The sequence below is a fragment of the Colobus angolensis genome, unplaced genomic scaffold (genome assembly GCF_000951035.1).
Source record: "Colobus angolensis palliatus isolate OR3802 unplaced genomic scaffold, Cang.pa_1.0 Scaffold241, whole genome shotgun sequence".
NCBI lineage: Eukaryota > Metazoa > Chordata > Mammalia > Primates > Cercopithecidae > Colobus > Colobus angolensis.
Window position 1 is genome coordinate 1,478,595 of NW_012115611.1, and position 14,993 is coordinate 1,493,587.

The 14,993-nt window shown below is 34.7% G+C and overlaps 1 protein-coding gene across 1 annotated transcript in view; it reads right to left on the minus strand.

The window, feature by feature from the left end:
• The window catches only part of KHDRBS2 (KH domain containing, RNA binding, signal transduction associated 2), a 613,407-nt gene that overhangs the window by 13,789 nt on the left and 584,625 nt on the right, over window positions 1-14,993 (minus strand). Inside the window, exon 8 of the mRNA XM_011945628.1 lies at window positions 3,936-3,994. Coding sequence (XP_011801018.1) covers window positions 3,936-3,994 — 59 coding nt within the window. The remainder of the gene's footprint in view (window positions 1-3,935; window positions 3,995-14,993) is intronic.

The window sequence follows — 14,993 nt, forward strand, 5'->3', positions numbered from 1 at the left end:
ATCTGCCTATTTGGATATTTTATTATAAGCAACTTATCACCAACTACCTAATACCTAATATCATACTACATAATACCTGATGCCACAATCTGAGTGCACATAATGCATATTAATTTAATTGGGCTGCAAGATTATGTGTTGAGCTCTTACTATTCCTTGTCCTCTTACTTTGTCCTTGCTTTATTGCCTGTCTTATTACAATTATTACAAGAAGATTCTCAAAATTCAAATCTCATGACCATATGGATCTATAGCAAGTACTTTATTTTTTGGTTATGCAAAAAGAGGAATGAAATTTAGTTAGCAAAATAGGTAAATACACGTTATTAGGTAAAAATTGCTGCCTAATTAATATCTTCCTTATTATGTTGAGACAGTCAAATCCCTTTCTACATTTTCCCTATTACTTTATTATGAAGAATTTATTGACTACTTTCTATATGCAGAAAATTTCTGGTTGGTAAGTGGTAATTTGGCCCAGAATGAAATTTAGTGCTTATGGGTAGTTAGTTCTCCTAAAGTAAAGTGGATCACTTCTTTCTAGACTTTGCTAGAGCAGGAGAACCAGACTACAAAGAAAGTACAATATAAGACGTGAGATTATAGAGGTGAGCCCTGGCCCTCCAGACCATAGCCCTTGCATCTCCATTAACAGGCTTGAGAAGCAAGTTTGTATTTACACACTTTTTCCAATAGCATTACATAGTATTGACATTTCAAAATGTAAATAATTCAGAAATAGAAATCTCATCTCTTATCACCAGATGTCATCAAATTTATCCTTTCCATTTATCTCAGTGCATGTAATTCTGTAAAGCTCATGAGCATGATTTTCCTCAAATTGATGTATCAAGTGTAAAAAATGATTGTATTTTGCAAGTAAAAGTTCGATTTTTCCAGAAACGACTACTTACAAATAAGAATATGCCTTCTCATCAGAATGTAAGTTTCAAGAGATTGTTCACTACAATATCTCCAAGATTGAGATCAATGGCTTACATGTGTTAGCCATTAAGTAAATATCTGTTAAATGAGTAATGTTCTCTCAACTTGTATAAAATTATTACATAAAATGGTTTAAAATCTGGTGCAGTTTTTTATCTGTAGGTGTAAGTTTCTCAACATTAAATATCAGAAACCAAGAAAGGACAATGTCCACCTTGTATATCATCATATTCTCAGAGACTAGCAATATCTATATGCAAATTTTCAATGAATTAAAGGAAGGCCCAGTTTGTGTCTTACTCATTGATCATCCTGAGTAACCAATTGTACATGGCATGTGGCCTGATTCCTATATGATCAAGAATGTGCTTGGAACAATAGAAATATAAGTATTGCTGTGTTGAACTCCAAGAGTGCTGCAGGGGCAGATGTGGAAGCTCTAAAATGCTAGGCAATCTTACACCTCAGCCTGGCTTGTCCCCTGCTGCGGCTTTGGAGACAGCCTAGGATTTGGATGCTAGTGTTTTTATTAAATACCATCTGATGCCTTTGATCCCTTCCTTCCAATGAGTGGAAATTATATAAGGAACAAAACTAAAGCTGTACTTCTTATGGCAGCTTTCCAACTGAGCCAGAACTGTGCAGACTTGTTCATCATGTATATTTCTGTGAAATACTTTCTGAAATTATGTTAATTTGTTTTGGAAAAGAGTTCTAGCTATGTAACAGCAAAAGATTAGGTTAATTTGATTAGTGTTAGAGAAACTTGGATTTGGGAGTGAGCCTGGTGCTCATTTTGGATTATTTACTTTTTTTCCTGAATAATAGTATAAAAGATCTCCTTCCCCTTAAAATAGTGAAATAGCAAGTCATAGCATTTTGAGAAATCCAAATTTAGGAAGGAAGATTTAGGATTTAGGAAGGAAGCTGAACGACTTTCCTTTAAACAAACTCAGGTTTAAAGTACCACATCCTGTTCTTTTTACCAAGTCTACTGAACCCTGCTCCCGCCTCCTGACAAAATCAACAAACAAACAAACTCCCAAATAATCACACACACTTGAATTCACATTCTTGTTCTGTCACTGGCAAATTCTTGAACTGAGGCAAGGTACTTAATGCTCTGAGTCTTAGTTTCTCACCTGAAAAATGCAGATGACAATATGAGTATGCATCCCAAAGCCTTATCTGTTTCCCATCCTTCTCTAGAGGATTCTAATGGGGATTAGAGTATACAAATACATAGATGTATAATGTCTATAAGGATTACTTCTGCAATTGCTAATCCTCATTCTAAAATGCTTAGTACAGAGCCATAATAGGTACTTTATGTGTGGTAGCAGCAATTAATAGTATTTCAACCACTGATGAGAATATCAGAACAGAAGCTGAGCCTCACAGCCATACTCTCACATTGACTTCACCTTTGTTGTTCAGTTTCCTCATAAAAATGGGTATGAAGATACTTTATCTTCTTACTTACTCCATGACTGTAGTCATAGTATTTCAATTTATTTTAAAGAAATAAATACAAAATATCTGTAACTAATTATCCCATGATTGGTTGGTGGTGGTGGCTTATTTTTCTCCTCTATTTCTGGGCTTGGCCTTGTGTTAGTTTATGACTGGTTTTAAGGAAGATATTCTTCTTCCTTTCCTCTCGACATCAGGACTTGCCTTTCCCAGCATCATAAGAAGCCCCAAACACAGCAACAACCATTGTCTCCTTTATTTTTCCCCATAGAGAGGAATAAAATGAACATGGTATTATTTAATTCATTTATTTTTGTTAGAGACAGGGTCTCACTCTGTTGCCTAGACTGGAGTGCAGTGGCTATTTGCAGGCATGATTATTGCACAATTATAGCTTCAAACTTTTGGGCTGAAGCAATCCTCCTGCCTCAGTCTCTGGAGTAGCTAGGACTATAGTCATGCACCAATGCCAAGCAGCCTTGGTATTATTTTAATAAAAATTCAAGACTATAAATATTTATATGAGTGTCATTTTTTAAGATGGGCAGCTAGTGATGCCATTTATTTATTTATTTATTTGTTTATTTATTTATTTATTGAGACTGAGTCACGCTCTGTTGCCAGGCTGGAGTGCAGTGGCACAATCTCGGCTCACTGCAACCTCCGACTCCCTGGTTCAAGCTATTTTCCTGTCTCAGTCTCCCGAGTAGCTGGGATGAGAGGCATGCACCACAATGCCCAGCTAATTTGTTTTGTATTTTTAGTAGAGATGAGGTTTCACCATGTTGGCCAAGATGGTCTTGCTCTCCTGATCTCGTGATCTGCCTGCCTCGGCCTCCCAAAGTGCTGTGATTGCAGGCGTGAGCCACCCTGCCTGGGTACATATGTATTTTAAAGAATCACAAAGTACATCTCAAAAATGATGTGCTGTATTGATATGTCATAGAAATTCAATCGATCTTAACTGAGTATAATTATGATCAATTTTAAGTGGTATTTTAATTAAGGAATATATTTTTTAAATAAATTAGTTTTATAGACTGACATCCTTATTGACTATCAATTTTTATAAGCCAAGCCTTATTTGGCTATGCATGCTAGAAAAATAACCTGAGAGTTATTTTATAATAACAATTTCTGCCCTTAAAGTTTGTAAATATTTTAAATGTGTATTACTCTGATGATCTTTTGACAGCAGAAAAGACACAATATTGTTGCCAAATCAATGAGTAGACAATGAACACAGTTAAACATACAAGACACTATTCAGAATGATCACTGTTGCTGTTGAAAATGATTTATGATTGTGATTAATTGCTTTTAAAATTTTGATCAAAATTGATCTGTCTAATTTTCTGGTACTAGCTGTGTAAGTCAAATCTCACTCTGGAATTACATTAATCAATTTAGTCTAAACTTCTGGAAAAACTAGGGGGAGAAAGATGGAAATAATTTTCGAGTTGTCAGTGACTGATGGATGTTCCGATTTCACAGTTTTAGTAAAGAAAAGGTCTTACCGTAGCTGTCATAGGCATCCTCACTTACTCCATGACCGTAGTCATAGTATTCAGGCACACTGCAACAAATTTAGACAGCAATCAATGTTACTGTAACCGGGAAAATCAACCCAGAAACTCATACGGAATGTGAAGGCAAAATGTGTGCTGAGGTAATATTCCAGGAACTTCAAGGCATAAAACACAATCCTAAATAAATCTTCAGTAAGAAAAACACAGGTTATTGACAAAGAGTGCTATGATGTTTTGTAATGCCACCTCAGTATTTCTTTATCTCTATCCTCCAATTTGATAAATCAAATTTCCCCTAAAACACAAGTATAACACTTCAAAATCTGTCAAGAAGAGAGTTATAAAAGGCCTATTTCCAAGAAAAAGTGCTCTCTAAGATGACAATCTGGTCAATCATGTATGACTTTTAATGCTGTTATCTTAAGAAATATGCATCATTTTTTTCACGTTGAAACACTAAACTATATTTATACTCCCCTCTATCCCTTTCACATCATGTCTGTGCACTCCCCAAATATATAAGCTATTTTGTTTCACTCGACATTTTACTAGATGCCTCCACATTTCCATAACTGTCAAAGGTGTTCTTCCTCCATTTCTTACTCAAAGGACACTCTCTCTCCGATCCACTCTGTTACCCCTTTACAATTGTCCTCATTGTTTCCTGCTGCATCCACTTCCCCCTTTAAGACATGATGCCTACTAGCATTTCAAAGTCTTATGTGTTTCTTATCCGTAAAAAGTTCTCCCTCATCCACATAACTCCTTCTAGCAATTACCCCATTTCTTGAAAAGAAGTGACTCTACTCACTCTTCTCACTGACTCTTCTCCATAGGCATTTGAAGACGCTCAATCAGGCTGCCATTCCACTGCTCCACTGAAACAGCTCTTGACAAGATCTTAACATATTCACATTCAATGGCCAAGACTTAGTGTTCGTTTTACTTTAGCACCATTTAACACGGTTGATTATTTCATGATTCTGCAAACACTTCACTTGCTTCTGAGATCTCCTCTTTCATGGGTCTTCAAGTGTACTTCATTTCTTCATTCTTCCCTGTGGTTACCTTCTCATTTTCCCAATCACCTATTCTTGGAGACCACTAGGGCTCAGTTGAATGTTTCTCTTTTCTATTCATACTTACTCCCTAGGCAGTCTCATCTAGTTCTTAATGTTCTATCTAGTCGCAAAGTCACTTCAAATTGCAAAATATATCCGGAATCTGAACATGTCTAAACATATCCACAGCTATCACTGAGTTAAAGTTATTACTATCTCTCATTTAAATGAGAATGCTATCCTTCTAAGTGGTTTCTATGCACTGATTGCTCTGTTGCTATTATCTACGTAGTAGTCAAAGTCATTTTTATAGAAATAATTTAGACCATATTAGATCTCTACTCAAAAATTCATAAATAGCTTCCCATATTCTTTAGGAGAAAAATAAAAAATTCTTATTTTGCCTACACCAGTTGCCCCACCTAGAGTTTCTCAGACCTCATGCTCTAACACTTCCTCCTTGCTCACTCACCTTACTCAGGGGACATGGGCTCCTAGATGTTCTCTGAACACTACAAACACATTACTATCTCAGGGCTTTTTCATTTGCTGTTTCTCCTACCTGAAACATGCTTTCTCTAAATGTCCAATTGTCCCTTTCCTCATTATTTCAGAGCTCACCCAAATGTCACTTATGAGAGGTTTCCCTGATCAATATATTTAGACCAGGGCCCACCCACACCTACCTTGCTTTGGTCACCTTAGCATTCATTGACCACTACCATACATATTATACAAACACACACACAAATACCTGTTTGCTTGTTTATTTATTGCCTATTCCCCACTTTTAGAATATAAACTTCTTGGTATAGAAAATTGGTCTCTCATTTATTCATTTGCTCTCGTTGTTCCAAGCAGATTTTCTAGAACAATGTTTTGCACATAACAGCTGCTCAATGAATATTTATAGGACAATAGAATAAATTGCTCATAGGAAGCCCAGACACCATTTAATTGAGTAGCCTAATAAAACCATGTCACAATTTAAAAAGAATAACATGTAAAAGTGAAAATTAATTTAATTTAATTATTGGGCTAATTCATATATTTTTAATCTTACTGAGGGATCTATAAATATTCATGATACATTATATTTTCCTTCAAATACACTTCTTGGTTTAAAGTTAGATATCAATCATTGTCCCCCTATATAAATCTTAATTTATAAGTTATGTCAAGGTTAGTAATTCATTTTAAGTATATAAAAGTGTATCAAGATAATGGCTGAATATCAAAAACCAAATTGTATAAGGGCTGAGGGTAGGGGATAGATGTCAAAGGGTTAGGACTGAAGGAACGATAGAAGGGCCTAAAATTAGATGTTCTCTGAACGTGGTTATTATTATCCTGCAAAGCAATTCCATAGGTCTCATTATTTTAAGTACTTTTGATTTTATTGATAGTAAAGAAAGAGAAAAAAAAGAAAAGCAAAGTCTATATATCAGAGATAAAAAGAGGGGCAGAGAAAACTTTGGTCAACCTTATCTTTCTTGGAGGCAATTTATAACGCATGAACTTCAATATAAGTGTAAAGAATCTGAAAAAATGATTGCCTAGCTCAGCCTTCACTGCCCAACATGTTTACATTCAAATTGTCTAAAAAATTATGGTAATGTGTTCTCTACATCCTTCTAATGACTGGAGACTGTAGAAGGCTAATGGCATTGGGTGGAATCTGGATGCATATCTCTTCTTTCACTTACTTGACATGATAGAAATGATGCAACCCAACTCAGAGTCCTCATATAGGTATAGCAAATTCCTGAGAGTTGTTAAATTGATTCCTTAAACGATTAAGAGGTGAACTTCATAAGAAAATAATTTAACAACCAGCAGTCCCACTTATAGCAACATAGAGGAAAATGCTGGCATTGAGGGAAGCTTCTCCTTCCCTTGTCATCATCAATACATTTTCTGCGAGTAAGCCCCTGATCATGTTCCCCAAAGTGTGCTGTGTGAAGACCAGTAGCACTATAACAGCATTGCGTGGCATTAATATGTTTCTCACTTTTTATTTTAATTGTTTAGATAAGAGAGAGAAAAAGAACAGCAGTGGGAGAGAATATAAGGAAGCACAGTTATTGTCTATCATAAGTGATACATACACAGCAAGAGGGAATTTGAACTTTCAGAACTCTAAACAAGGGAGAACAGAACATACAAGATATTTGTAAAATAATGGAAGATAATGGAAAATGATGTATAATAATCAAAGTGGACTCTGCCACAGTCTACACCTTAGATTATTAAAATATAACTTCTCATCTCTTCCACAGATAAATGTTTACTTGGACAAATGGCTGCACTAATAGTGAATACAACCTTTCAGCTAGATGTGCACTCATGACTAAGTTAAGACACATGGGACGTGTGCAGAGATGGGAGTGGAAATCAACATCCTTTCCCATTTAAGAATAATCTCCTCATCCTGGACTTGTGCACCTTTACCTTCTCAGTTGGTAGAAGGCATTCAAAGTGATGATCTAGTATCTACAATGCAAATAAAGACGATGCTTTAAGAAGTCATGAGTTGCAACACGGGAGGAACCTCTGCCTCTAAAAGATCACATGGAGCAGTCTTTACACTACTGCTTGCCTCGGGGATTGTTAAGAGAAAAATACATTTTAAAAATATTATTTGAGTCACTGAATTTTGAGCCTCTGTTACAATAGAGTGGATGAACATAGAAATAACTATGTAGAAATGTGGAATTACCATTTAAATCTCAAACTATAGAGCATTAGCTTAGTAGAAGGGTGGAGGGTGCAAAGAAAAAACACTTTAGGGTGGGAAACTGATGGCCCTTGTTATACCATTGCCAGTGACAACTTGGAAAGCAGGCTATGGACCTGGATACACATTGCTAGAGAAAAATGTTGAACAAAGCCCAACTATTGGTGATCCTTGCTACTTTTTAGAAAGGTTTACAAATTATAAGAGTTCAAATAAGAATGATCATTTTATAAGATGATATAAAAGTGAATAGAACTTTACTAAGAGAGGCTATCGTTTTCTGATTCATGTGTTAGTTCTATAATTTAAATTGATAGAAGGTTCAAAACTTTGAGGCTTAACAGGGTACAGTGAAGTTAGTTGCTTCTCTATTTCAATAGCCAGAGATAATATATGTTGCTCAAAGATGTCCTCACATCTTCCCATTGGACTTTGCTACCATATATGATCCCTAGAACAATCCTTAGGCTTCCAAACATACACCAGAAGAAAGCATGCTGCAAAAATCGTAAAGTTCCCAAGGAGGGCATACTCTACTGGATTAAGATACGGCCATGGATAAGTTCATTTATCCACTGGGATAAAGAAAATCCTTCCAGGATATCTGACTTGACTCCCAGAAAGGAGAACTGAGGTTGCCAGATGCCCTTATCAAAAAACAAAACAAAACATTTCACTGCTGTTTCTAGGTGTCTTTACCTCTTGGCAGGATTTTGCAACTGTTATTGCCCACTGAGTCTTATGTGTTTTCTTCTGTTTTTCTCATGATAGCTTCTATTGCAGTTATTCTGTTCCCCTTTGACCACTAAATATTGAGTGTTCTGTATGGGGACGAAGGTTGAGAATAAGAAAGGTAATCTATCATTTTCAGGTTGCCAAATTGTAAAGAACTACATCAATACTTAATGTCGAGATCTGCATATTTTCCAGAGGTCCTGGATTTTGGACTGGTTGCAATAATTGGAATGAAACTTAGATTTTCTTTGTTGGGAAGAAAGTAGGTACTTTTTTTTTAATAGAAAGAAAGATATTCACTCACATGTGGATGACTACAGCATTGGGCTATAGAAGACTTCTCGTTTTTACCCTCTATAACCAATTCATCCCTTATTCCATAAGAGATACTGATCAGCTCAAAACTACATTTTCTAGTCTTGTTTACCTTTGAGTGTCTATGTGCAGAGTGATGTTACTAATTTTTTAGGACTTGCTTATCCTCTATTTCCTTTCAGTTTTCATGTAACTGGCTGGAAATGGCAATGGCTAGAGTCACTTTGGACTCATGTTAATGATGGCTTCTCACTAGCCTGGATCCATGAATGATGCCATGGAGCAGAGCCCACCTACCTGCCCTAGCCTATTACGTAGGAGAGATAAACTTTTCTACTGTTTGAGCCACTGCATTGTGAGACCTCCTTATTATGGAAGCTTAGTCCATATCCCAAAATAATATAGTTGGCAATTAACACAATCCCTTGAAGACTAACAGACATTCAGTAACATTTGCTGAATGAATGAATAAATTATTGAATTTTAAAGACTGAAGTTAGAAATCATTGTATTTGAACATGAATAATCTTAGAGCATTTTGAAGGAAATTTCTTTATAGAATTTTGTGTATGCTTCAGAAGGGATGTCTACTTATATTGACAGCAATTGGAACAGTAAAACAAAAACAACTGATTTCTTTTTTGATAAAAATAAAATTCAAATTAAAAGTAATATATTAATCTGCTATTGACTCCTGCCTCATTTACTCCACTTATTTACATACTAATTTATTTCATTATTTTTAATGTCTAAGGTCTAGAAGTCAAAAAGCCAAAATGGTGTGTAGAATTTTACTAATAATTAGATATATTTTGAGTCAATGCAGCTAACATGATATATCTTGATTTCAAGTATGTGCCAGTTCCTAGAAAAATTATATCTGCTATAACCACCAAAGTAATTAAGTTCCAAATCACTGATAATTGCCATAATTTTAATTAACAACTCCATAATTGTAACAGTGTGTTTAGAAACCTTAATCACTATATTTCTAGAATATAGGGTAATAGTGAATTAAAAATTAAATAACCAGGTTGTATTTATATAGAATTCATTTGTCTACATTTATTCCTATTTCAACATGATTAAAGAACATGATAAATGAAACTAATGTAATAAAAATAGCAGCCTTCTGAAATAATGAAAAGAAGTATAGAGTTGACTTTTGCTAGTCAATGTCACATATTTTAAAAATTCATTTTATTATTTTATTGCACATATTTATGGTATAAACACAATCTTTTGATATACAAGGTGAAATGGTTACTATAATCAAGCCAATTAACCTATGTTAAAAATATTATGAAACAACAATATGAAAATCACATGTGAAAGATATATAACTAACTATTTTTAGCATTTAAGGGGGTATTCTTAAATTTTGTTCTCATCAGCATTTACACTGAAACCTTATTATATTGTGCAATTATACTGTATTGATAGAGATATTAGTCAAGCAAAGATAAATTTTCAGCCAGGTCTCCATCCTCAAATTGCAAATTGATAGTGCCTTTATTTTTATATCCACTTATGTTTCTATCAAATTCTTCTATTAAGCTTCCTAAAGCTCCATGAAAGGCTATTTAAAAAACATTAAAGCTACTGTGTAGATGAATGAGTATAACACACATGTAGATACATCAACTCTCACCACCAACCACAACCCCCTCTTAATGTCATTCAGGGTATTCACTAAACACTGCTAGATTGAAGGAATGGGAAATAGCTCAAAATAGCTCACAAAATAGCTCACAAAATAGCTCAAGACTCCACAACTTCCATCCACATCTCAGTACTGTTGTATTATCTGCTAATTATGATTATTATATGGAATCTTCCCTTGGAGGAGAAAATCTATTATTCCTAGTACTGAAGGTGAAGTTAACCAACAGTTCACCTTCATGCCTATGGTGGGAAACCTATACCTATGGAATGCTTATGTTGGAAAACCTACTTGCAGGTAGGTTTTAAAGACAATTTTCATTTGTCTATTCCTTCTAGAGAAAGTCCTACCTTCCCATAGAAACTAGCTGCATGTGTTTCTCCCACCTTCACCTATCCCAACACATTCTTTCATTTTCATCATCCCTAACCATACGAAGTAATAGTATAATGACCATAAAACAAAAACAAATGGCTAGTAGCCACATATAGATACATTCAGTCTATTTTGTAAAACACTAAACATCAAATAAACGGGGCTGAAAAGGGCTTCATGGAAATTAGTCTAATAGAAAAGCCATTAAACAAGTGTTAAGGAGTGCCTCATTCATTCTTTTGTTGTTGCTGTTGTTCATCATATATGGAAACCCTAAAAATAAGTAGAAATTTCCTGAGTAAGATGGAATGAAGAAGCCTTATGGTAGTGGGTCAGCACCAGCCAAGTCCCCGAGGCAAGAAAAAGTGTGCCATCAGCAGCCACTTCGCTGGAGTGACCACGTGTCCTTATTAGGGAGAGAGGGGCTCAATATTCAATCTCGAGACACATACAGGGACCAAATCTTGAAAGACCTTGTCTTAACATGGTAAGCAGCTTGGATTTTTATATTAAGATCCATTGAAGACAATGAAGGATTTAAGAGGGAAGCAGGATTATATTTTGGCTTAAACAGGTCACTCTGTGGGCAGTGTCTTTCTTTTTTGATGCTGTATCATCAACACCTGGCACATTATTCAATACATAGTAGATGCTCTACAAATATTTATTGTGTAAATAAATGTATAAGCAAATCATTGTAGTATGAATAATTTTCACAATTGATCTCTGCTTTGTGTTTTTACACCTATATTTCCTTTGTATCCATGAACTTGGGTTTTTTTGTTAAATTAAAATGTGAGAAAATCGACATATTAAGATAAATGATTTGTGAACACAATTTATAATATCTCAGGTCATTAGATGCTACATTTAGGATCCACCATTAAAACTGCTAAATGCATTTTTTTACAACTTTGCAGGATAATTCTGGGCTAACTTCAATCATCAACTCAAAAGCATTTTGAAAGGTTTGTAAAATCTGATATTTTGGAGGCCCAAACTCAAATGCATAGGTTATTAAGAAGCAGGGTTTGCTTAATTCTCTTTTTGCCAAAATTTTAATAACATCTGCAGTGAAAGACAGAGCCTACATCCATTATATGCTAATTCCTAATTGATTTAAATCTTTTCTACTCCCTACCCCTCTACCATCTGATTTCTACAGTCAAGAATTTTAAAGTAAGAGAGGGCCTTAAACCACAAATTAAGTAATCTGTCTCTTTAACATTCTTCTACTTCTTCTTCCCTCCAAGAAAAAACAATAACCACAAAAATATATCTTTAATACTTCCCTGGCACTTGGTACACACCAAACAGTGCTAAGAACTTTATACAACCTTTCTTATTTAATTGCCACAATTTTTGAGTGATAGTATTAGCCCAAGACCAGAAAAGAAAATTTATTTTTAGCTAATTAAGTTACTTGTCCTAAACTAATCCAACTTTGCAATTCATCCAGTCCATTATACGCATCCAAAACAGTCACTCTCATCTGTATTTGCACAATACTAGACAAAAAATGGGTAACTATTTATAGTATGATCTTGAGCTGATTGAGATTAGGAATATTAGATGAGTTGTGAGCTCCCCTCTACATTTACCTGTCCTGCTCTTCCTTCTCAGAAAAATCTCAGCTACCATCAAGAACAAGGGCTTGTCCCAAGCACACTTGCTTCTCAACATCCCCTTTCAATTTTTTCCTCCTCTGGGAAGCTTTCTCAGATACCCAATAACCCTGTAATGCTATACACCTCCCACAAATAGCATGGTATTGTTGAAAATCCATCTTTATATGTGCAATTATTTGCTTATCTGTCTTCCCTACTAAAATGTGATTTTCATGAGCTCAGGGCTATTTGCATCATCATTGTATTCCCAGGGGGCAACTCAGTGCCTGACACAGTAAATGGAATATTGGCCAAATGAATAAACTGTAGTATTGGAACTTCTGTGCTTTATATTCATTCCAACTCTAAACAGCTACCTTCTAACCTGCAATCACCATCCAACAACTCATTGCATCACCATTGATCACCACCCAGTCCTCCCTGTGTACTCTCCCTTTCACTACACATTCTATTTCGGGACCCTCATGCTATCTTATGCCACTGATCAATCACCTTAGCATTCAGTTCTATTTGGAACAAGCTACAGAATTTCCTTTACCACTTTCCTTGACTCTTCTATGACTTAACTTCAATAAGAGGCAACTGTCTGACTATATTCAAGAAATGTGTGGGAGAACCTAAAGGTTTTGAGAAGTTTGTAACCAGAAAAGTAGATCTGGCTATTAGACAGCTCCTAAGTGATAAGGAAAAGATGCTATTCACCTGGAGAGGATAAGACATGGGCTGGGAGATTTAGATAAGAAGCCTAGAAACTATGCCAGGTAATGAGGCTTGGGTTTAAGGTATGGAAATTTGAGATCATTCTCTTTTACTACTTCTCTTGGGATTGAGGACCAAAGCCTTTGCTTTCTATTTACCTAGACAATTGTGATCACATAAAAATCATTACATAATTCAACAAGTATTTGGAGTACCAGTACTATTCTGGGAATATAAAGTGGAAAAAATATATTAACATACCACTTAGATATGCTGGAATAAAATATACAAATATTGCAAGGTATGCATGAACAGAATAATATTGTGAATGTTTTCAACCTACTTAATCTCAGTTGATGTGACAAAATTTATTTATAACCTATTATGTGCCAGACACTATTCTAAGTGTTAGGAAATATAGCAGTCAACAAAATAGGCAAAGATATTTGCCCTCATGGAGTTCAAAAGTAAAATACTATACAAGTAAACAAACAAAAAACAAAACAAAACAACAAAACAAATAACAGTTATAAGTGCTAAGGAGAAAAGACTAAATCTGGAAGGGGGAACATTAAGTTTTCAGAGGAAAAGCATTCTAGGAAAAAATAGAAAACATAAAGGCATTGAGGTAGGGGTGTATTTAGGATATTCAAGGAATGGCAAGAAAGCCAGAGTGTCAGGGCAGAGGAAGCAAGAGAGAGCTGCAGGAGATGAGGTGGGGGATCAAGGATTCTACTCCATGCCCACCCTAAGTGCAGTCTTTCCCAAAGTTGTATTGTGAACTCACTTGACTCTCTATCTCCTTCATCTTTGCCATCAGGTCCATTCCTAAGCCTTCAGTGACCACAAACTCTGTAAGTTCTATAAAGAAATTTCCAATATAAAAATATCAGTTGTAACATTAACATCAAAGTGGCATGACTGTTAAAAATATTGGCTCTAATACTGTTAAGGTTAAAAACATACATTTTTCATTCACATGTTAAAAGCCAATTATTTTAGTTAAATGCAAAATTACAGTGATTTGGGAAAACATTAATTTATTTGAAAGCAACCACATTCAAGCAAGCTTGAATTTTGATAACTACATTAAATAAATGAGTGGTAGTCTCTGAATCCAGTCATGGACACTATCAATACTATAAGTTAGTATTAATACTAATACTATAAGAAGAAGTGAAGACATATACTCTTTATCAGGCTGCTGTTAATTTCATGGGTTTAGAAATGAAATGCTCTGAGTCATTAAAATAGATAGGTATAACAAACAAGCATGATACATCCAGTCATAATGGAAAGCCATGGGAAAGATAATATATTCTATTTGTAACTGCTATTATGAATTAATTCTTATAGAGTTAAAAATTATTAATCTCTTTTTATAATAAAATCACAGGTGCCAATATCATTGGAATGGACAAGATATTTAAATATAAAAAATATATAGCTTATTTAGCCCACATTCTGTGTACATATTTTAGACAGTTAAATTTTCATTCAAGATTTTTTCCATTTAGAAATTGGCCTTTAATCTGAGGACTGCAAGAGAATTAAAACATACAAGTTAATCTCTCTGATATTAGAAGTTAGTGCTCACATGTGTGATCATTTGCTTTGCTGAGAATTCAATATCCTTACATTCACATTGGTATGAAAATAAACCACATCAACCCTTCAGACTCCCTAAATAACTTTTATTTTACACATTTTAAGTATTGGAATAATTAAAATATATTTCAAAGAAGTAGAACTATCTCAACAATTTTTACTCAAAAATTGAAAAATTGATCATTTTTGTACTAAAAAATATTAAATAAAATACTTTTTTTGCAT